Raw genomic sequence first — 23,827 nt, 5'->3', positions numbered from 1 at the left:
TGGTGCCGTTGCAATATAAGAGAAGACAACATTGGTTTAAATAGTATATTCTCCCATAATAGCAACCATGCATAGAAACAAACTTTTGCAATTACTGCAATGTAAGTGCAAGCCTAATTAGTATCCAGAATCATTGCTATATCTAATGGGGGCTTCCTCGAACAAGCAATTTCCACCAGTAATTGGTTTAAGCCTAAACTTGCATTTCTTAGGAAAATATTACTGCCTTTTCCCATGAGAGAATTCAAATGGCACACCTGGGTTTAAGTTATGACTGGCCAGAGGCTCTTCATGACCCCTGTGCCACTCTGCCGTGAGGAAATTTGTGTTGATGTCTGGTAACCTACTTGATGCTTGAGTTAATTAGCATTTAGTTACCTTTTCCATCCAGCATCCTCATTAAGATAATAACTCTTTGCTCTAGAGCTAATTCTTGTCGGGAAGCTTCTTTCCTGCAACTGGACATCTTGCAGCTGCCTTAACTATAGTTTTTAACTCAGGGGGCGATTTAACGGTGCTTATTTTGCCTTGGAGACTGCTCCCCACCCTGTTCTGACACTGTGGAGCAAAACATCTCTACCTTTCTCTTTTCTGCAACCTCACTATCTCTTAGTCCATGTAATTGTTCAAAAAGCCACTTTCCTGGCTCCTTAGCACCCACATTTGTTCCATGTAAGATGAGCTCTGCTCCCTCCATCTGTCTGTGTAACTGGAATTGTTTGAGCTTATGGTCCAGAACTTGGGTAGCCTGTGTAACTTTTAACAACTAACCAATTTACTATTCTGCATGTCTTTCTTGACACTTTAAGCTCCAAAACCATTTTATTCATTTCCCACAATTCTGTGTAAAATAACATTTTATTTAAATTTATAGCAACATATGTTGTTTCTTACAACATTCTTCCCTGAACAGCCCTGTTCAGGGAAGTTTTTAATATGTGACATTTTAGTGTATTTTTCATCTTTGTTGGAAGCCGCCCAGAGTAGCTGGGGAAACCCAGCCAGATGGGCGGGGTACAAATAATAAATTATTATTATTATTATTATTATTATTATTATTTAATTCCTCCAAGAAAGCAAGATATTATTATGATTATTTGGGTATAACATAGTGCACTAACTTCAGTGTCACACAATGCTCTCTATATTAAAGATCCCCAAAGTTGTTATTCTATGCATAAGCATGTAAGGTACAGTTTCATGTGTTAATGAGCTGGATAGATAACTTTTTCTTTGCTGAACAACATATCCAGTAAAGATGGAGATAAAGATTTAGTCCTACTTATTTAGAGGGAAGTGGCATAGGGCATAATAGCATTGCCTCGCTTGTATTGGAAAGGATGCAGATGTTCTAAGATGTTGTAGCATGAACTATAGCATGAACTTCTGCTTTTGCCACAGCTGCACAAACAGTTGGCAGCTCTTAATAGGAACTTAGATTTAAAATGTATATTGAGCACTTCTGTTAACACACACCATCTAATCTACCATCAGGGGATTTAAATTATGGATGTAGCTAAGTGAAAGAATAAAATCTCTAGGGATGGAAGTGTTCAAGTGCCTGCATGCATTAACACAGCAAAAGAGGGTATATTTACATGCATGTAGGGTAGGTATTTAATATCTCAATCTTTGTAGTGCACTCTCATGTATGTTTACTCAGAACTGAGCAGCACTTAGTTCAGTGGGGCTTATTCTCAAGTAATTATGCAAGGATTGCAGCTTTAGAACATTTTAATAGAATGAGAATATAGATAGCTAGGGAGCAGTTGTTAGACTTTAGTAGCTCCTACTCTTTGGGTGGGGGGCAAACTTATCAGATTCTGTCTTAATGTATAAAGACAAAATTGACCTTGCCTTATTAGGAAGGCAAGCATAGATCACTTGTCATTTAAAGGACTTCCAATTTTCCACTTTTATAACTACTTATCAGGCCTCTGTTTTTCTTCATCCTTTAAGATTAGATATTCTGATACCAAGATACTGTGTATTGGGTTTTACAGAACGTCCAGTTGAGTCATGTTTAGATAGCTGGGCAGTACTCTACAGATGCATGTTGTTTTGCTCACAAATTTCTGGTATAAACCTGAGCTTTGATTTATTATTTATACCATGGTAGATCTATTTCCTGCAAGTGTATTGATACATGTTTGCTTAAAGAACACAATCATATTTAAAGTTGATCAGTCACTCCGCTATAAGCAGAATCTGGGAAGTGGAGGCAATTGAGTAGAAGGAATGGGAGATTCATGTCTTATGTCAGTAACATTGTATGAATAAATATAAAAGGGGAAAAACCTGACTTGCAGAGTTGGAAGGGTCCTTGCAGATTAGTTTGGCAAGCCCCCCTCAATGTAGGATGCAGTTACAGCATCTCTAATAGATGGCCATCCAGACTTTGCTTAAGCACCTCTAGTGGATGAGTGCCCACCCCTCCTGAGACAATCTTTCCCTCTGTTGAACTGCTTTTACTGTTAGAAGGTTTCTGTTCAGCTGAAATCTGCTTCAATCCTATTTCTACCCATTGGTTCTAGTCCTTCCCTCTGGAACAACAAAGATCAGGCCTGTATGACAGCCCATCAGATGTTTGAAGACCCCTATCTTGTTATGCCCCATTTTCTCCAGGCTAACCATGTCTAGCTCTTCCAGCTGTTCCTCATAGGACTTTTTCAGAGCCTTCACCACCCTCGTTGCCTTTCCTTGGACACACACAAGCAGTTTTAGCACGGCCTCTCTTAAAATGTGGCATCAAGTACCGGACACAGTATTTCGGATGCATTCTCATCAGTACTAGATAGAATGCAATGTTTACTACCTGTGATCTGAACACTATACAGGTACTATGTTAATGCAGCCTGAGTCTGCATTAGCTTTTAATAGCATATTCTGCCTTTGATTTTCTTTTTCTTTTTTGCACTTACATGCTGGATTTTACATTTATATCTGTTGAATTTCACCTGTTGTTGCAGCCTAGTGTTGCAGAATTTTAGGATATCTTTTTCTTTTGGCTCTTGATACTGTCTTCTGTGTATTCCTCCCAACTTTCTCATTTGCAAATCTTACAAGCTTTTCCCTCATTCAAGTCTTTAAGAAAATACTGAACACAGTGCGTGGGACTGAGCCCTATGATATTCTGCTCAAGACTTTCCTCCAGTTTGATACAGAGCTATTAATGAGCGCTCACTGGGTAAAAGTGCTCAACCAGCTGTGGCTGCCTCTTAGCTATAGTATTGCCCAGTTCACTTACCATTTTGTCATCAAGGCAACCATGGGAGACCCTGTCAAATGCTTTGCTGAAATCAAGATATACGGTATATGTGACACTCCCATGATTACATACTAGGCTAGTAGCTCTTAGCAAAAAGAACACAAGGTTGATCTGACATTCCTTATTTTTGCAACCCATGCTGGCTCATAGAAATTGATGCAATGTTTTTAGATGCTTATAGACCAAATGCTTAATAACCTTTCTTTGTTTTGTGTTGGGGTGCCTGGCCTGTAGTTTTCCAGATTCCCTGTGTCCCCATCTCAGATGTTCCTATCTCCAGTGTTTTGAGACTTGACTCATTCTCCAAGAGCTCTCATAAGATTAGTCAGTGGTTTTGAGAAAATACCTGCAAACTCATTTAGCACCATGGAGTGTAATTCATTTGGCTTTGGAGACTTGAACGTGTTTACAGTTGCTAAGGATTCTCTATCTCTTGGGGTTCAAGCCTCTCCTTATATCATTTGTCATTCTCTTCTCAGGTAGAACACAGTATGTTTTGTGGTAGAAGATTGAGGCAAAATATGAGTTTGAGTAGTTCTTCTTTCACTGTATCACTTGTTTATACTTACTGTCTTGTCTAAGCAGCAGACCTGCCATTTCCTTGCAGCTCATTCGTGTCTTATCCTTCCTGTTCGTACAGTTTGGGGTACACTGTTGTAAACATCCCTGGTTACATATACCTTTTTCAGTCTCCTACATATGCCCTTTTATGTCTCAGTTCATCAAAGTGCTCTGTATGGAGCTTAACTGGCATCTTTCCCTTCTTCTTAAGACTGCCTAATCATGACCAGCATCTGCAACTCTGGAAGCTGTAGTTCAGCAGCATATGGAGATCCATCCCTGATTTAGAGGAACAAGAATTACCATTAAAAATGCTTTAAATTTGGTTTGAAATTTCAATCCCAGAGAGAGACACCCCTCATTAATTTGTGTGATTATGATGTCACAGGTCTACTTCTTCATTGTGTACAAGTGAGTCTACTGCTACTGAAGTGGATTTTCACTGTTGCTATCAGTTTATCATGGCTGCAAAATCTTGGCTTAGCACAGCAGTAATAAGGATTAGAAGAATGTTATATTTGAGTAGAAGGTCGTGGGCAAGGATATATTCTTTTTCTTCCCCACATCCCTTGGAACCTTAAGAGTTAGTGATTACTAAAATTTGTATCTGTATTTGTTCTTCAGAAATATGAGTTTTGTCAATTTGTAATCTGTAGTTGGATTCTAATCTCAGCTGGAGAAGAGTAAGTCCTTTCCCCCTGTCTCTTATCCATATGTACACCTACAAACTGAGCTTCAGTTTTATGACATTTCTAGAATCTTTGTACTATACATATAAGCCGCTGATACAGGCAGCAGGAGAATAACTGCAGGCTGTTTTTGCAGTACTTTATTTCTTTGAATTTCACTGAAGTGGAATTTTCCGAATAACTTGTTTAATACAATCCTTTGTAATGGCCAGAAATTGTGCAAAGACCTGTTAAAACAGGAGCTAAAATAGGATGCTGCAGTACTCTTAATGGCTTCCTGTCCATAGGCAGATGGATGAAAATACAAAAAGCTTCCAAGTCAGACAGAAAGTTACTCAGAATGGTATTCTGTCCAACTCAGTATTTCTGGGGAAAAGCTGAACCTCAGATCTCACCATGACAATGGAAGTACCATGTGGGATATGCATGAATGAACTAAAAACATATATATATATATATATATATATATATATATATATATATAATGAAGTGGAAGAGTCTTTCATATGTATAGTTCTTTTGCCATAATTTGAATCCTTCACATTTTATAAACAGCATCTGCAGAGAAAGAGGCAATCAAGAACATGTACTCCAAGGTGATGGATGCATATGGACTGCTAGGTGTTTTGAGATTAAATCTTGGTGAGTAAATCTCATTTTGGGAGTGCCCTTTCTTTTCATATGAAAACAGTAACAGTTAAAAGATTGCTCATGCCATCTTGCTGCCGGTACAATTACTGGTATGTGATCACCACACTCCAGATAAATTGATGATTAGTTTTGTATGTGCAGCGGGAATCCCTCCCCCCTTTTTTCCCCTTGGTGATGCTTGCTGAGTTTTCTAAATAGCCTCTCCTGTTCTCCAACACCAAACAGCAAATCATTTTCAAAACTTTGGTGTCTCAGAGTCAATTAGATGTGTATGACATGGCATATGTAACATGACGAGAGGATTGGATTGCCTTGGGGATCAGAAGCTGAAAGTTCTGATGGCATACATGAGACTCTGGCCATTAAATAATTGTTGAGCTTGTAGTAAATTACATTGTCTCTTCAGTGGTGTTCCTTTCAAGCATATGAGGCATGGTGGTATATTTTTCCTTAAGATATGAAGTTCATTTTTTTCTGTGAAATTTAAAATATGCCATTGGAATCGAGGTTTCTAACATTTCAGTTCACACATCAATTACCTATCAGTAATTATAAAACAAAACAATAAGCATACTCATCCTAAAAGTTGACATGGTTGCAGACCAGCACTTATTTAAAAACTGCTGTTTTACTGTTCATGCAAAATCAATTTTTGGAAAGTCTTATGTGCAAAAGTAAACTTTAGAATTATGCAGTTACCTCTCTTTAAAAGTTTAATACTTAAAACAGGGAAATGCAAAAGTGTGCCTTGCAAAAGTTTAAAATACATTGATTGTTCATTTATGTTTGTTTCTTACAGGAGACACATTGTTACATTATCTAGTTCTTGTCACAGGATGTATGTCTGTAGGAAAAATCCAAGAATCTGAAGTTTTTCGTGTTACTTCCACTGATTTAATATCATTACGAATTGACCCATCTGATGAAGAACGCATCTCTGAAGTCCGCAAAGTTTTGAATTCAGGAAACTTTTATTTTGCATGGTCTTCTTCTGGGGTCAGTTTAGATCTTAGTCTTAATGCCCACCGTAGCATGCAAGAACAAAGCACTGATAACAGGTTCTTCTGGTGAGTTTATAAGTTTTAGGAGTCTGATACCGTGTGCCTTCGTATTTTGAGTTGTTGAATTTCTTGTCATTGCACGTGTTAAAATACTGCTTGCAGTTCTACCTTTTTGAAATAGTACTTCTTCATATAAAATGGTTTTTAATGTTTTTATGAGTATTAATATGGGCAAATCACACACAAATACAGTATATACACAGAATGAACCATTTTGCAAACTCATGCTTAGCTGTTCTGGGAAATACTTTACAAGTGTTAAAAGGAGAAGTGAAAATCCAGTATTTGCATTAAGTTCAAATGATTACAGTCACAGATACTAGTAACTTAAAAATATTTGTTTTGTGCTTGTTCAGATATACACAGAGAATTCTGTTCTTTTTATAGAATGGTCATTGTTGTTATAATAGTGTAAACTATTAGATGCCTTGTCTAATATTCAAGGTTGTGTATATTTAGCGAATTCTGTACAAGTTTAGCAGGATAGAATTTGAAATTTGGTGAAATTAATTATACAGGATAAGAATTTCAGTACTTTTAGAAAGCAAGTTCCTGAGGAAAAGATAAAGAAAGCAATGATAACTCCTCCAGTTTTTAAACCCAAGTAACATTCTAGTCCTACATGACTCCATGTTTCTTCCTGTGATTAAAAGAAGCAGAATACAAAGTAAGTAGCCTTTGTAGCTAAAACATTTTCAGAATTCAACGTTCTGCACAGAATACAAATTTCTTCTACTTGCATGATACATTCATGAAACATGCAGAGCCCCAAGAAGCTGTTCACTTACCTCAATGAATCGTCTCTAACTGTCCAAGCTGCTTCTAATATACTAATGACACTAGATCTATCTAAGCTGGCAAAGATAGTGGAGATTGTGCTTAAAAGTGGGGTTCACTGACCCCACCAAAAAAACCCTGCTTTTATTTGAACTGTGATCACCTGATAGTTTGAGTACCAGGATTGCTTCTATAGAGAAACACCAGTGGGCCCTTTGACTATTTTTGGAGTGTCCCAGACACTTTTAAAAGGATCGCCTCCCCAAAAGACACATTCTGAACTGGGGTTTAGTACTGCTTTGGGAATGCTGTGGTCTCTTGGTAACATCAATATCTGGATCAGCATATTTATCTGAGATGGGTGTGGATTGCTGCCCAGGGCTGTGACATTTAGTTTCTGTACCATCCACACATGAAACTGTCAGACGCAGGCATCGAGGGGGAAATCCTTTTTCAACTGGAGGTGATTTTACTCATGTGAAATGTACCTGATTATTTCAGATTTACATGATTTACGCTAACCCCACCCCCCAAAAAAACTCTCTGTAGTTCAATAACCAGTATCTTCTCTGAAACTGGAAGCTTGCACTGTGAGAAATTCTAATTTATGCTGTCTCTTTATGCTGCCACTTTACTACTAGAATGTGCAGGTTAGCCAGCCTAGTGAAACTGGACTTTCTGAAATGTAATTTGCTGAATGTTTGTTTTTACCTTTTCCCTTAATCTTTCCTGGACTATGTTTATTGCTTTGAAAGTCATTACAGAAGACTTGCATAATTTAGAATTGTTTAAAATGGCTCTGTGTTCCACTTAAGCATACTTGCTTATATATGCATGCCGTTATGTTTACAATGATATTTTAGTCTTCGATGCTTCATATTTTATATTGAAATTCCTCCAGCTAATGTTAATCTGAATCACTTCTTCAATAGGAATCAATCACTGCACCTTCATCTTAAACATTATGGAGTCAACTGTGATGAATGGTTGTTGCGTCTCATGTGTGGAGGAGTAGAGATCAGAACAATTTATGCAGCTCACAAGCAAGCAAAGGCTTGCATCATTTCACGGTTAAGTTGTGAACGAGCTGGGACCAGATTTAATGTTAGAGGAACAAATGACGATGGTCATGTGGCAAATTTTGTTGAAACTGAACAGGTATGACCTGTGCACTGTATTGCTGCTTTGTATTATTCTCACTAAACTATACAAATTGTGGTTATGCATTGTGTGGTACAGAGCGTGACATCTAGTTTACATATTTAGCACATAAGGCTATTCCAACTTGATTTCTACCTGCTGCCAACTACAGTTATTTCGTCTATAATAGTCTTGAACACATTGGCTACCAAACCTACATTTGTGGTAGACAGGTTGCACTTCTTGCATCATAACCACGTTATGGAATGGTAATGCTCAGTTGGTGAAAATGAGGACTGTTTCCACAGTTCAGATCTACCCCTTTGTTAAAATTAAAAAACCATTGTTGAGACAGATGTGCGTATCTCATCCTTCCAATCTTAATAGTAGACATCAGCACATTTTCCATGACATGCTAAGCCAAGCCATGGTTTAGCATGGATGCCTGGCTGTATAGGTTCTCAGGGATGTGGTGGTGGCTGCTTTGCTCTTCCCCAGTTCTTTTTCTGCTGCATTCACTAAGCCATGGTTTAGAAAATATACATTATTTATTTATTTATACCGTATTTTTCGCCCCATAGGACGCACCGCCCTATAGGACGCACCTAGTTTTTTTTTTGGGGGGGGGGGGAAATAAAGAGAAAAAAAAATATTTCCCCCCCCCCCCCCAGACACGGGGCTGGCGTGGGGGAAGCCCGAGCTTCCCCCGACCCCAGCCCCCAGAACAGCCTGCTATCCGCAAGCCTAGGGAGCTGCGCCGGTCTCCCCAGGCTTGCGGAGAGCTGCGCGAAGGCCGGGCGCGCTCTTCAGTGCGCCCGAGGCTTCGGAATCCAGGCAGCTCTGCGCCACCTTTGGGAGCCCGGCGCGGCTTGGCGCCGGGCTCCCGAGGGTTGCGCAGAGCTTCCTGAAGCCTGGAGAGCGAGGTGCGCACCGACCCCTCTCGCTCTCCAGGCTTCAGCGAAAGCCTGTATTCGCCCCATAGGACGCACACACATTTCCCCTTCATTTTTGGAGGGGAAAAAGTGTGTCCTATAGGGCGAAAAATACAGTACATACATAGATACATACATAATGTTATTTGTATGCCACCTTTGCATTGATAAAACCATGCTCACAGCGTGGCTTACAGCATGAAAAAATACATAATTACAAACATAACAAAAGTAGTCATAAGCAATAAAACATGCAAAAGGACACAATCAAATCATACAATTGTTGTATTATTGTTGTTATTATTATTAAATCATAATAAAGTATAAAATAAAGATATACAAAAAAATCAAAATATACAAAAATCAGCGACAACACTCCCTGTGCCAACAAAAAACCCTAAATAACACCCCAACCCAAAAGTCTGTTCCGCAGCCTCAGCTTTTATATATTTACAAAATGTATTAATTGTTTAAAATTTAAACATTTTGAAGCAGTGTACAACAGGGGTTTCATAAAATCAAAACATAACATAAAGAAGAGCATAAAATATAAAATATTCTGCTGTCAGCTGAGATCCAACAGAACAGATTAAGTAGTACACTAATTGCCTGTATACTGTAAGCCATCATTTATCACAATATATTATTTCCACAGTTGCCTATTTCATATGGATTAATACATAGATTATGTAGCTAGAAAATGATCTCATTTTTTTCATTAAAATCACTTTGTATTGGAGCAACCTTGCTGCAAAGCTTTCAAATTTCTTTTTTTGGCCTTAGATGATGTTGGGTCAGAATAAGTTTTAATGTGTGGGCAAATTGCATGGAATAATTTGAACAAAGTTTCTGCATAAGGTAACTAATTGCTTAAGACAACTAATACAATAAGTTTTATTTCTCCAACAGGTGATATTTCTAGATGAGTGTGTGTCATCCTTTATACAAATTCGTGGATCTGTTCCATTATTTTGGGAGCAACCTGGCTTACAAGTATGAGGACTATCTTTTTTTCAAATTGCATTTCCCCATGTTAGTTGAAGTCTTCTACCACCTTTTTCAAGAATCAAAGCCCAATAATTTAAGGAGAACATGTTATATATACAATTCAGTGTCATGTAGGACATAAAAGAAAAACATTGTTTAAATTGCAACTGTTTGGTCAGGCAGGAATGAAAGTGGCTTCAAGCCTATTCCTTTTTGCCTCAAGTGACCTTAAACTATGTCGGCTCTTAGATTTATATGATTTTCTTTATTTTGATTGATCAGAAATGTACCTGACAGAGCAATCCAAAACCCTGGCTGGGAGCAGTTGATCCACCACTGCACCTGAAACCCTGGGAGAGGCAGGGTGTGTTGGGAGGACAGTTTCTTGGAGTGGGGGGGTGCTGCACAGCTGAGGAACCCAAAGATCCTTGGCACTTTGGGTCGTGGTCTCTGCCCCAAAAAGTTTGGGCGTCTTTAGTCACTGTGGAAGGCCAGCAGGGAGACAGATGCTCACCATCCTAACTCCCCCAGCTATCAACGTTTGGAGCGGGGTGGTGGTGGTGGTGGTAGGATTGGATTGTAAGTACAGTGGTACCTCAGTTTTCGAACATAATCCGTTCCGGAAGACCATTCGAGTTCTGAAACGTTCGAAAACCGAAAACTCAAAACGGAAATCTCAATATGGAAAACTCAATACGGAAGCCACGTTTCCGGTTCAACTTCCAAGGCGCGTTCAAAAACCGAAGCATTTACTTCTGGGTTTACGTCGTTCAAGTTCTGAAACATTTGTCAGCGGAGACGTTCAAAAACTGAGGTACCACTGTGTTATAATAGAAGTGAGGAAAGAAAAATAAAAAAAATCAGAAGCACTATGCTCTTGTGTCTTTTAAAATTACTGCACAGTGTAATAATTTGAGTGCTTTATTAATAAAATTTGATTACATCCAAAAGGTTTGTGGAACAATAATGCATGCAATTTTTTAAAAAACTTGAACATTCTTTCGTCTCAGGTTGGATCTCATCGTGTCAGAATGTCAAGAGGATTTGAAGCAAATGCACCAGCGTTTGACAGGTAAAAGTCCTTTCTTCCTTCCAGCAGGAGCTATTCATTTTGAGTACTCTAGTAGGCAATATTTCCATGAAGTTCTTAAATGCATGAGTGACCCACTGGGAACGGGATGAAATAATACCAGTAACTAAAGGTTAGCATGTACATTGTTAAACTAAAGTAACAAATGAAAGGTTTAAAATGAGATTCTTATGAACTTAAAAGCCATATTTCCATTTTCTGTTGAGTGGGATTCATCTGTGTTAGGAGTGAATTCTACATTGTATGTAAGTTGTCACAATTCTTATACTGGTTTTGGGTTTTCTCTTGTGACTGATTTCATAATTTCATTCATCCTTTTAGCTGCTCTTTTGCCTTTTCAATATAAGTGGTTAAATATGATGTGTGTATTCCATTCATTGATTTAAAGATGCTATTTACTAGATCCAATAATAATAGATTTCCCCCCACCTTGTAGGCACTTTCATACCCTTAAAAATCTATATGGCAAGCAAATAATTGTGAATCTTCTTGGCTCAAAAGAAGGGGAGCATATGCTCAGCAAAGCCTTTCAGGTAAAATATGATCTAGACCTATTTTGTAAAGGAAAATATTGTCTCATAAATGGCAAATAATTATCTCAGTTTCAGTATATAAGTAATTTCATTAATGTTGTGTTATTTGACTTTTAATAAAAAGAATGTGATTTTGTAAATCAAAAGCTGATTAAGGACCACTTCAAATGTAATTTTCTTCAAGCATAGCTCTGTCTAGAAATTAATATATTACAAATATTGCAATAACAGAATAGATGTTAAAACAAGAATAGCTTTTAAAATCAATTGGCAGTATCACATTTTTTGCTGCTACCAAAATCTTGTTCCATGACATCTATATCCCATTTGTTGCTAATATATTTGTTTCTCCTTTCTTCCACCAACTTCCTCAGAGCCATTTGAAAGCTTCTGAACATGCTGATGACATCAAAATGGTGAACTTTGACTATCATCAAATGGTCAAGGGTGGAAAGGCAGAAAAACTACATAGCGTTCTTAAACCACAGATCCAGAAATTCTTAGAGTGTGGATTTTTTTACTTCGATGGAAACGAAGTTCAAAGGTTTGGATACTTGTCTTCTGTTACCAGATACAGCTGGTTTAGCACTTTTGGAAATGAAAGAAGTGTCAGAAAAGGGGAACTACTTTTTTTAATAAAAAAAGTTGAGACTACTTATTTATGAGGAAAATGACTGAACATGCTGCAGCTGTAACACATATCCACAATGAAAATTCTGTCTTCCCTTCACTTGTTTGCTTTAATCAGTTTGGTGTGGCACCTGCACCAAATTTAACCAGGGTTTGAAGAAAGTTCTGATTAATACGTGGTTAATCTTAGTGCAGTAATGTTAAACCAGTGTTAAAACCAAGTAAAGGAGCTATTCATATGGGGGGGGGGTGTGCATGTGATCACCCTAGCCTTAAAACCAAAGTGCTGAGCTTTAGGAATGGTCTGATACATTTTCATAAAGCCATAGCTTCAAGCAAAAAGCAAAAGCTACATTTTTTACTACCAAGCCAGAATTATTTTGTATTTATTTTGAATTTCCATAGAGCCAGTTAAAAGGGGGTAGTGGAAATTAGAGTCTTTTGGCACTGTACTGTTTCTAAAATGCATTGATTGCAGTGGGGGACGTGGAGTGAAATCTGACAGTGTGTTTTTTGGCCTTTAAGTTGAGTTCTTATGAAGTCATTTAATCATTGTTGTTTTTTCAAAATACCATTCCTTTTTAAAAAAGTAGAATATTATTCAAAATTATTCATTTATTAAAATAAACAAATACATCTGAATGTGCTATGGCATGGCTTTTTTTATTTTTTTAACTCCAAAAACCTAGTGGGTAAAATAGTGGGTAAAGCTTGTGTTGATAGGTATTTGGCTAATGATCATACTTCTGTTCAGTACCTTGGTTAAAGTTTTGTTTAAAGTTTTGTGTATTGTGTGCAATTTTAAAATTGTGTGTTTGTTGTATACTTGGCACAGAACTCAAAGTGGTACTATAAGAACAAACTGCTTGGATTGTCTGGATAGAACAAATTCTGTGCAAGCATTTGTTGGCTTAGAGGTAAGAATATAAAGGTATTATATTTTAGAAGTGTTTTAATGTTGACATTTGAAAAGTTCACATACTGTTCAGGTGTTGCTTGACCTGTGTTACTCTCACACTATGGGATTTCTTCTTCCTCTTCTCTTCCTGCATATCCTCAAAATCTGCTTCAGAAGGTCCCCCAACCCTCTGCACCAGATTTTGAGAGTACACAAGGGGCTGCTGGCAAGAGTAGGGGAATTTTTATTGCACAAGAGGAAGTTGGTTGCACAAGCAGAACAGCAGTGTTGGATACTATCATAATTATTTCTTATATTATTCTGTAAGGTGCCTTGTCCACTGATAGCTTTATATCAATTTAAATTGTATAATCTATAGTTTCTTAACCAGATAAAAGGGGAAACCAAACCAAATGAAAGCTTTCAAAAATAAAATGTTTTAATACAGATTTGTATTTACCTTTGGTTTTGCCTTCCACATTTTTGCAGATGCTGTCAAAACAGCTAGAAGTTTTAGGTTTAGCTGAAAAGCCTCAATTGGTTACTCGATTCCAGGAAGTTTTTCGCTCCATGTGGTCTGTTAATGGTGACTCAGTCAGTAAAATATATGCTGGAACTGGAGCTCTTGAAGGAAAAGCGAAGGTAAGTAATGTTTTTAGTAGTAAAATTTGAATATTGTAATTCTCAAGGGCCAAATAGTGTTCTTGTTTACAACTGTTATTTTCCAATCTTTTAAGTGTCTGGGTATGAGTTTTCCATTATTTCTCACTGTTTTCTACTGAATGTTGAAGCGGGCTCTGTTTTTATCTACTAGTCTTGAATCTTCATGTTTCAACTAAAAACTTCACTCACTTCATTCCCTGCAGTGCTTTATTTAACTTTACTCATTTATCCAAAGTTCATCTAAAATGTCTGAGCCAAAATTAAGGTTTATTCCTAGGTTTTGTAGATGAAGCTATTACCTTGAACCCCACAGTAACTTATTAGTCCTGATATTATTATTTTAGAGTTATTTCATTCAAGTTCAAGTGCCAAAAAAATTTCTGCTGATACAAAAAGCAATAGTGATGCTGACACAGGCACCAGTAGCTGGTAGTTGCCAATACTCAAGCCTAGAGTTCCATGCAAGTTGCCTTTAATTGGGTAGTGTGTGTATTAGGGCTGGGTGATATATCGATATATCATCCAAAACCAGTTTGAAGTCTGTATTGTGATATCAGTTCCATAATATTTTACCTGGCAATATATCGTGAATCATGATGTGTGCGTGTGTGTACACGTGTGCTATGCAAAATCACAGTATGGGGAAAACCGTGAAGCCAGCCAATTCTTCTTTCAATTCCTTCAGCCCCTGTTAACTCAAACAGCTCGGCTCTCCCCTGCCTCATGCAGGAGGCAGCAAATCACAAGAGCAGGCACCGGTGAATATCACAATGCAGGAAAACCCGTGAAGCCAGCCAATGCCTCTACAGAGCTCCATCCTTATTTCAGACATCGTGATATATTGCTATATCACCATGTTTAGCTGGTGATATATCATGAGATTGAAAACCAGCCATCACCAAGTCCTACTGTTCGCTTCTACATAGTTCCATCCTTATTTCAGACATTGTGATATATCAATATATTGTGATATTTAGCCGGTGACATATCACAGTGTTGAAAACTAGATATCACTCAGCCTAGGTTGTGTGTTATATCACACAACAGAATTTGATACAGTATTCTTAGCTATGGTTTTCGATGTATTTTGCTTGTGGCCTTGAAGAATTGTATCTTTCCCGGGCACAAGTGTTAAACAGCAGTTTTACAATATTTTCATTGCCGGTTTTTGTCTGTTAGTACTTTGCATGTGGGAATGGTGGTTTCTTATGGGTTGTATCCAACTAACTCATTGTGTCCATAGACTGAATCTGCAAGTGCAGCAGCGCTTCCCTTCCCTCTCCTCTCCATGCACTTCCCAGAACTGTTTTGGTCCCCCCCCCCCCCAACTATCCGGAGCAGATTTGGGAGCGGTGCAAGAGTAAGAGTGCGAAGGGAAGTTCCACTGCACACACAGAAGTTGTTACGTGCATGCAGTGATTCAACTGGGTGAAACCTCTGCAGTTTAATCTTAATTGTATTCACCTTTTCAAACTACAACTAACTTGAAATGTGTGTTTAACAGTGATTATTTCAAATTTTAAGTACTATGTTACTATTTAACATCTTAACTAACTTTTCTTTTGCTTTCCTTTTGGTTCATTTCAATTATTTACCTGATATGTAATTGGTGAGTGTAATTCCCGAATACTGCTAAATGTTGAACATTGTAAGTGTTTAAATATGTATCGCGACCCAAATTATTGAAGGTACAAAATGCTAAAGATTTGGTTTTAATGACTAGATTCTCCTATACTGAACCTAATGACATTTTTAAATAGAGTTAATTGGTTATTATATGTGTGGGTTTTCTTTTAAAAATACTGCCTGTGAACTAAAGAACTAGTTCAAGCAGGATTAAGGGCTTGTCATGCTCAGTAGAGTATTTGACATTGAACATATCCCCATGCCATATCACAAACTGGTTTTGAATTTTCCTTTCAGTGGCAAAAGTCCTTTGGCATGACGGACTGTTTGAAAAACCCAAGCCCAAATCCTGTTCATTGCAGGCAGCAGTCCTCATGAGCTGGAAGTCTTCAGTTTCAAAATATACATGCAGCACTTGTAACATATAAATCAGCAGCAAAATAGACAGCAGCCAAAAGTAGATTTTTGAGCATACAGCATAGCTAGCCTGATTTCTAAAACGTAATGATTGGGGTAGATAGAAATGCAATTTCAATTTATTCAGCTAGTATCTTTTTATTTTGTGCATATGGATATGTACCAGTACACATGCATATAATATACATATTATCATAGCATATTGATTTGTGTATAGTATTTCCATACACATTAATGTGTCAATAAAGCTCTGTATATTGCCACTCAATATGTGCTTTGATTGTTACTCATTCCATAGCAGAAGTGACAATTCCTGTAAAAATATAGCATTTAAAAGGACTGGATATTTTTAAAGCACATTTCTAAAATATATTTGCATGCAATATATACATACCTTGTGTGTGTCCAGTGCTTGTACACACCTCACTATTTTGGGTAAAGGCAAAGTATTGCATGGCTGCTCTGTGTGACTTCTGTCCGCCTCCCATTCTCTGCAAAATTCCTTGGGTTGTGTTTATATTCTCATCCTGCAAAAAAAGAAATTATACTGCAGCATAAACAGAAATGAAATTGGTTTAATACCAGCTTGTTATTAGTAGATTGCAGCCTAAAACTCTATGCTATTTGCCAGTGTTCTGTAAGTAACTTGATAAAATATTTATACATATTCCTCCCTAACAGGCTGGAAAGCTGAAGGATGGTGCACGTTCAGTGACCAGAACAATTCAAAATAATTTTTTTGATAGCTCAAAGCAGGAAGCTATTGACGTTTTGTTGTTGGGAAATACCCTAAATAGTGATTTAGCAGACAAAGCACGGGCTCTCTTAACCACCGGCAGTTTACGTGGTATGTGTTTCTAGGTTCTTAATTTATATGGCAACAATTAGTACTAATAATGCTGTGGTTGGATCCAAAGCTGCCCTTCTGCACTTGCAGAGTTGTTTTACATCTTGTGCTGCTGCATTGTGTAAGAAAACTGCATCTAAATGCAAAGACTTTCTTCCCTTTGCGCAGGCTCTTGCAGAAGGGTGAGAACTTCTTTAGAGCCTCCTTGTTCCATCACTGCACAATTTTTTCTGCTAGCACTTGTGGGCCATCACTAGCATCCATTTTCTTTCTTCTTGCAGTTTTTGGATCCATCCTGATACATTCTGTGTTCAAGTAAAACTATTATTAATGTCATCTTAATAGCAATCTGTTTATAAATAGTCTGCTCTTTTTAAACTAACAATTTTGGATTACTACTATTGAAGAATCTAGTAGGATAAAGGAATGAATACTTTCCTAATCAGATTTATTAGATAATATGCATTACTTTATGCATTCATTGTTAAATATCTTAAGAACATGTATAACAATAAATGCTTATACTTTAAGGCTTGAGCATCTAGATAATCTGATTTGGGAGTCTCAATGGTACTTGCAAAGCTCGGTAAACAAAATTTTGCAGTTCTTTTCAGGGGCGCGTGGCATTACAAAGTCATTGTGGAGTAATGGACTAATACATGAGAAGCTAAAGTGTCTGCTTCATAGTGTCTAGATGTTTAAGAGTGAGTGGTATAATTCCGCAGCAACATGATCTAACTGTTCAAAGTTGACACATAAAAGGGTGCCTAAAGTGTCCTGGAAACTTAAACGGTTGCTTGGTTAACATATAACACCTCAACTAATTTCTTTTCTTTTCTCCAAATGCATCCATAGTTTCTGAGCAATCATTGCAATCAGGTATAGTATAGCACCCATTTGGGATGAAATGTTATCATGTTAACTTTCTCTTTTTTCCCCTCATTCTGAAATACATGCATGCAGGAGAATCTCTTTTATGTATTTGGTTGGCAGTGAGATGCACTACAAGCCACTTCAAATGAAAAGTGGCAGGCTACTTTGTCATCTTATGCACTCATAGTGTGGTTTGCTGGCAGGTCAGACCTCTCTGCAAGCCTTGAGGTGGAAGAAAGAGAATAGGGTCCTCCTTCTGTTTTCATATGGTCCTGCACAGTGCTTTTTTTCTGGGGGGGATGCAGGGGGATGCCTACCCCTAAACATGGGTGCAGATTCCACCTGAGTTAAATCATTGGGTGGTCTAGCTCCATATTGTCTTTACTGATTGGCAGTGGCATCTTAGATATTTGGACAGGAGTATTTCCCAGCTCTACGTGCAGATGCTGAGGCTTGAACTGTGGACCTTTCGCAACACAGAAAAAAGCTTTGAAATATTGGGTTGCAAGACATTGAGAAATGGTTGCTTGCAAGTGAAGACAAGTCCCTTGCATGTTCCTTTGTATGTTGCTTTCCAACACAGATCCAAAGAATCTGGTTGGAGGGCGTGGGAGGTGGGTGAAGGACACACTTGACCAGGTGTGGTTTGTCAGCACAGGCATGAACAGTAGAAATGTTGACCTGGGATGGTAACTGTATGAGTGACAGGTCCCACTACTTTAAAAATAGAGTGGAAGTGGCATTGGGATGTCTTTGCTTTCTGCCTAGCCATGTATTCTAGTTTCTGCCAAGGTGCCTTTTGAGCTTTGTAACCTACCTCCCATACTGATGCAGAAGTTGTGTTCAGAATTCTTTTGAAAAAAAACTTTTGGGGTTTCCTGAGCTTGAAAGTTCATCTGAGGGTGTGAGCCAGGACACCATTCCTAACTGGAGATGCTGGGGATTGAACCAGGGACCTTTTGCATGCAAAGCATATGCCTATCATAAAACTATGGTCCTTCCCCATACATCTTCCCTGCCAGCATGTCTGAAATCAATAAAGATGAGAGGCATGCTCTGCAGACGCTTTGGGCACATTATTCCCCGCACCCCCTTGAGAGGAGGCAGCACAGATTGATGTCTAGAAGTTTGCTTCTTTACATTACAGTATTTTTAGACCACCAGGCACCATGATCTAATGTAATGGAAGGGGGTGGGGGCTAACCTGTGGTGTTCTAGATATTGTGGGACTAAAAGTCCCATCAGCCCTAACCGCTGGCAATTCCAGCTTGATCTGATGGGAGTTGGAGTCTCAACATCATCTGGAGTGCCACATCACCTGCAGGTTAGACCATAATCAGTTATGGATTGAAAAACTTACTCTCAGTATTACACAGATACTTAACAAATCATAGGCTGGCTTTGAATGTCTGTTTTGAGTAACTAGTTTTAACTTTCCATTGATAATTTTATTGCTTTATTCATTTTGTAAACCGCTTTGAGTTTTTTTCTTGCAATCAGTGGTATATAGATTTGATGAAATAAATAAAAAATACATTATTGTGGGTATGAATTTTTGAAAAGTAACTTCTGTGGTATGTCTTTAACCCATGAAAAAACGGAGTTGCCAGTATTCAAAAGATTCCTTGAGCTATTGCACTCAGGCATATAGTTGGTCTTTCTAGCTTTCTCATAGGGCCACAAGATCACTAGTAAATTTTAAAATTGAACAAGTTGGCATAATATTTGAAACTCTGAAATGCCCTATTTTTCCATTACAACTTGAGTGCTGTTGACCAAGACAACATTTCAAAGAAAAAATTGTAGGGGGGGGGATTTCCCTTAGGCAAATGAATTTCAAATAGAATAAACTATGCCCAATTGACTGAAATACACGTATGCATATTCATCCTACTAATAGAATAACTATATTGTACAGCCAAAGGGCATGAACAACAGAAAGTGGTGTGCTGTTTTTTAAAGAAACATAATTGCAAAATTTTCAAATGCCTTAAAAGGGATCTGATTATTGCATATTCTGTTAACTTGTGTTTACTAAAATACACCATAGTAGTTTTACATGCTATAATAAAAATACTGCCTTATCCCTAAAACATTGTCAATTTTAATAGCTGAAGTCTCTCTGAGAAGCAGTTCAGTGTAAGAACTTATTGACAATATCCTCTTTGCCTATATGCTAGCTTTATTTCTATGAACATTCTTGTTAATATTAAACCGCTGAAATGACTTGATGTGTTTTTCTGTATTAGAGAAGGGATAAACTTATAGACATAGTAGAAAACTCAAAGATCCAGCTTACTGCATTCAGAGTTAACTACCTAGCTGATGTTCATGCTGCTTCTATTGGTATTTTTTCCTGATTTGCTTTAGCTTCTTGATTTATGAAGTTTGGCTTTATTCTGGTTTTTGGGCTGCAGATGGAGAAAACATTTGGGGTTTGATCCAGAGAAAAGCCTGCGCAAGGGACTAGGAAGCTGTCACTCCTAGAGGGAGTCTGCTGAATGGTGTGGGTTGCGGTGAAGGGGAATGAGGGGAAAGGGGCAGAATATCTGAATATCAGGCAGAGGCACCGCATCCACGCATGAAAACTCCTTCCCATTTAGCAAGCACTCTTGGGAGCACCTTCGCAGGGGGTTGGAAAGACTATTGGGATGAGGAGGGGAAAGGAAAGCCATATTTTACCAGCCTAGCTATGCATGCATTCCTCTGGATTCAACCAATAGTAGTTTCTACCAATGTAACTTGAACGGATTAATCTAGAGAGAGTAGCTGTTTGATCATTTTTAAGCTAAAAGAGCCCTGCTGCCACCTGTTTCCTTATCAGTGTTCTACAGTTTGTTAGAAGACTTGGTTCATACAATATATACTTGAAGTAAACCCATAAGAGTTCAAAAACAAGTTAAGGCACAATTTGCACCTCAAGAAAGTGGGAGGAGAACTGTCCCAATAACATTGCTTTGATAAATGATGAAGTGCATGTTTGAAGCACAGTACATGTGCAAGCAATTTTAACCTAAAATAATTACAGTTGGATTAATAGGCTGTTTAATTACATACAATGGATAACTTAATTTGAAAACTTACTGTTAAAATAAATTTACTCCATTTGATCCCATCTATTCAAAGAATAATTCAGACATGGAGCAAAGCATGTTGGGAATTGATTATTGTTATACAGAACTAACTGAAATATAAAAAGGATTCCAATTTTAAATGTTTTGAAGAACATATTATTTATTAAATTTAGATACTGCCCTTCATCTGAAGATCACAGAACAATTTACAGCAAAAAAATACAATTATATATATATACACAAAATACACAAAACTTAATATTGGATAATCAGGAGAACTATCATTTAAAAACAAATGGAACTATGTCAACTGAGCAGTGCATGTCTTTTCAATAAATTGCTATCCTGATCAGTAACTTTTTAAAATGTAAAGCTTACAATCTTATCTGTCACTTGCTGACTTCTGTGTAAGCAAATCAGTCTTAATATTCCTTTTGTAGCATCAGCAAAAATACTGAAGAGCATGTGTGAGAATTTTTATAAGTATTCAAAGCCAAAAAAAATTCGCATTTGTGTTGGAACATGGAACGTCAATGGCGGAAAGCAGTTTCGAAGCATTGCCTTTAGAAACCAGACTCTCACTGACTGGCTTTTAGATGCACCAAAGGTAGCTGGCATCAGTGAATTCCAAGGTGAGAGTCCTTACCATGTTAATCAATTTGGGTTGGATTTTTAGCCATTCTGATTTTTGTCCTTCTGAAGTAATTACCTAAACCTCATATGTTAATTCAGATCGACGGAGTAAGCCGATTGACATCTTTGCTATAGGATTTGAGGAAATGGTAGAGCTAAATGCAGGAAACATTGTGAGTGCAAGGTAAGTGTCACTGTTATGGAAACTACAGAAGCAAATTAATCAGATTTTGTCAAACTTTCAAAATTTATGTGAAAGTTTACTGCAGTACTAAACACTTCAAAACCTAATCATCAAAGCTTGAACACAGGATTTGTCTGGGTGTCTAGCAAGGCTTTAATCTTTTTTGCTACTGGCAGCCCATACGCAACATACCACAAGCTAGTTTTTAAACTGCCAATAGCATCACAGAACATTTTGCAGTATACCAAGTGGGGATGGGGCCTGGGGAGGGGGAGAGACACAAAACTATTTAAAAAAGCAATGTTTAACGTAGCATTATGAATGCTTTCTTATGAATTGCAGCCCTACATTGGTTTGTGCTGACTCCAAAGTAGTAAGTCAAATGAGAAAAGGTTATTTTGTGAACTGGACTTCAACTAAGCAGCCCTCCTTTTTTAAAGTATTTTTAAAAGGAATATATTTATTCCTACTGTACTGTAAGGCTGCAGAGGCATGAGTGAGCATTTTCCAGTGCAAAGCTTGTACTCTGATAGATTTAGAGTCCCGTCCCCATGCAATGCAGTGCGGGGCTTGAACCCACAACCCTGCTCTACTAACTGAATCTCATGCTCTACCAACTGAGCTATCCAAGGAATTGGTGTTACAATTTGATTCTAGCTTGAGTGTGGGAGGTTTCCATGTGTGTTCCTGTTCCTTCTATTGCTCAGCAGGAAATGAGAACAGCATTAAAAAAAAAAAAAATTTCTTCAAGTCTCCCCCTCTGCTGAATCTCAGTTTCATTTCCAATTTGGATAAAATGTTCTTGCAAGTTGCCCTTGCTATATAGTTTTTATTTTTTGTTTTTGTTTTAACATTATCTGGTATTCATTGTAGCACACACACAAGAGCAGTCTCTCTGTTTTCTTTGGCAAAGTTTGTGAGCACTTGCATGCTGTAAAAACTTTTCTTTTTCCCACACTGGCAGTACAACAAATCAAAAATTATGGGCTGCTGAATTGCAAAAGACCATCTCCAGGGATTGCAAATATGTTCTGCTGGCTTCAGAACAGTTGGTGGGTGTTTGCCTTTTTGTATTCATCAGACCTCAACATGCACCATTTATCAGGTCAGTAAATTGACATGCTGAAACATATTTCAGGTCATTTAAAGTGAAACAAGTGATGTTAACCTAAAACCTTGTAGAACTGCTGCCAGTCACTGCAGACCGTACTAGTCTAGATGGACCAACCGTCTGATTTAGGAACATAAGAAACTATATTTTCTTTAAAATATAAAGCAGTATAGGCATTAATAGTAGTAGTAGTAGTAATTAATAATAGTCAAAAGCAAATGTTTCTTTGAGAATGGATTTGTTCATGTTTAATATCTGCTTTAAAATAACAGAAGTCATTTGCTAGCGGCAGGAGAAGCACTGTCTTGTTTGACTATAATCTGAAAACCCTAATAAACAATGGCTGGTGTTACAGATAGAGACATGCCCTTTGCTATTCTGGTTCCATTGCAAAAGATCCTGGCAGGAATTAATTGAAGCATATGGGGTTTGAAGCTGAAGTAGGAACCTGGTTAATCTTTGCAGTTGCAGAAGTCTAAACTTGCCAGATTGCCATGGTAAATTGGCAGAAGGCTTCAGTGCCAGTATCCCTTGATAGTACATTGCACGACTGTTGAATTATGCTCATTTGTTTCCATGCCAGTTCACCAACTTCCTGTCTGAAAAATAAGAATTATGCATAAGTGATTTGGCAGGAGAACTTCTGAAAAATGGGTAATAATTTGCTTTCTTCCAGCTGCCACAAATAACAAACATAGGCACGTGCAGGCAAAGCAGCATAATTTAATCTTCAAAAATTAAATTGTTTTAAATATAATTGAAGCTGGTAGAAGCTCTTGCCAAGATTTGGAAACTCAAATGAACTTATTTTACATTTCATTCTTAGGGATGTTGCCGTTGATACTGTAAAGACTGGCATGGGAGGAGCTACTGGTAATAAGGGTGCAGTAGCAATTCGAATGCTGTTTCATACTTCCAGCCTTTGCTTTGTATGCAGTCACTTTGCTGCAGGACAGTCACAAGTCAAAGAGAGAAATGAGGATTTCATGGAAATATGTCGAAAACTGAGCTTCCCAATGGTAAGGAATAATTCAGTCTCTCATTTTAGATAGAATTGTAGAGTTGGAAGGGAGCCTATACCTAAAAAACATACTTACTCCCAATATGTACCTTTATCCACTTCTTTTCCATAGTTGTATGGAAATAGTTCCATTATGTTTTACCTCTATGTTGTTACCTCTG

At 37.7% G+C, this 23,827-nt stretch overlaps 2 protein-coding genes across 15 annotated transcripts in view; one reads left to right on the top strand and one right to left on the bottom strand.

Annotated features, from left to right (window-relative positions):
- The window catches only part of SYNJ1 (synaptojanin 1), a 48,012-nt gene that overhangs the window by 4,940 nt on the left and 19,245 nt on the right, over window positions 1-23,827 (top strand). For 6 of the 8 annotated variants that reach the window (XM_081003515.1, XM_081003513.1, XM_081003510.1 and 3 more), the window contains exons 3-17: window positions 5,074-5,160; window positions 5,969-6,236; window positions 7,940-8,165; window positions 9,989-10,072; window positions 11,077-11,138; window positions 11,593-11,689; window positions 12,064-12,233; window positions 13,155-13,236; window positions 13,707-13,859; window positions 16,605-16,770; window positions 17,626-17,649; window positions 21,158-21,349; window positions 21,450-21,534; window positions 22,499-22,639; window positions 23,472-23,664. In XM_081003515.1, coding sequence (XP_080859641.1) covers window positions 5,074-5,160; window positions 5,969-6,236; window positions 7,940-8,165; window positions 9,989-10,072; window positions 11,077-11,138; window positions 11,593-11,689; window positions 12,064-12,233; window positions 13,155-13,236; window positions 13,707-13,859; window positions 16,605-16,770; window positions 17,626-17,649; window positions 21,158-21,349; window positions 21,450-21,534; window positions 22,499-22,639; window positions 23,472-23,664 — 2,030 coding nt within the window. The remainder of the gene's footprint in view (window positions 1-5,073; window positions 5,161-5,968; window positions 6,237-7,939; window positions 8,166-9,988; window positions 10,073-11,076; window positions 11,139-11,592; window positions 11,690-12,063; window positions 12,234-13,154; window positions 13,237-13,706; window positions 13,860-16,604; window positions 16,771-17,625; window positions 17,650-21,157; window positions 21,350-21,449; window positions 21,535-22,498; window positions 22,640-23,471; window positions 23,665-23,827) is intronic. The other 2 variants (XM_081003511.1, XM_081003512.1) reach the window with 2 other exon arrangements.
- Window positions 11,107-23,827, bottom strand: part of LOC308476133 (uncharacterized protein) — a 33,367-nt gene continuing 20,646 nt past the window's right edge. For 3 of the 7 annotated variants that reach the window (XR_013985724.1, XR_013985725.1, XR_013985726.1), the window contains 2 exons: window positions 16,318-16,450; window positions 11,107-11,233 (listed from right to left, as the gene is read on the bottom strand). Coding sequence is in view for 2 of the 7 variants with exons in the window: in XM_081003566.1 (XP_080859692.1) it covers window positions 16,286-16,450 (165 nt within the window). In the remaining 5 variants the exon portion in view is untranslated. Of the gene's footprint in view, window positions 11,234-12,239; window positions 12,451-13,865; window positions 16,451-22,866; window positions 23,245-23,827 lie in introns of those variants that run through there. The other 4 variants (XM_081003565.1, XM_081003566.1, XR_013985723.1 and 1 more) reach the window with 4 other exon arrangements.

The sequence above is a fragment of the Podarcis pityusensis genome (assembly GCF_964106645.2).
Source record: "Podarcis pityusensis genome assembly, chromosome: 4".
Taxonomy (NCBI): domain Eukaryota; kingdom Metazoa; phylum Chordata; class Lepidosauria; order Squamata; family Lacertidae; genus Podarcis; species Podarcis pityusensis.
Note: the sequence above shows the minus strand (reverse complement) of the source record. Positions and strands in the feature narration are given on the sequence as shown.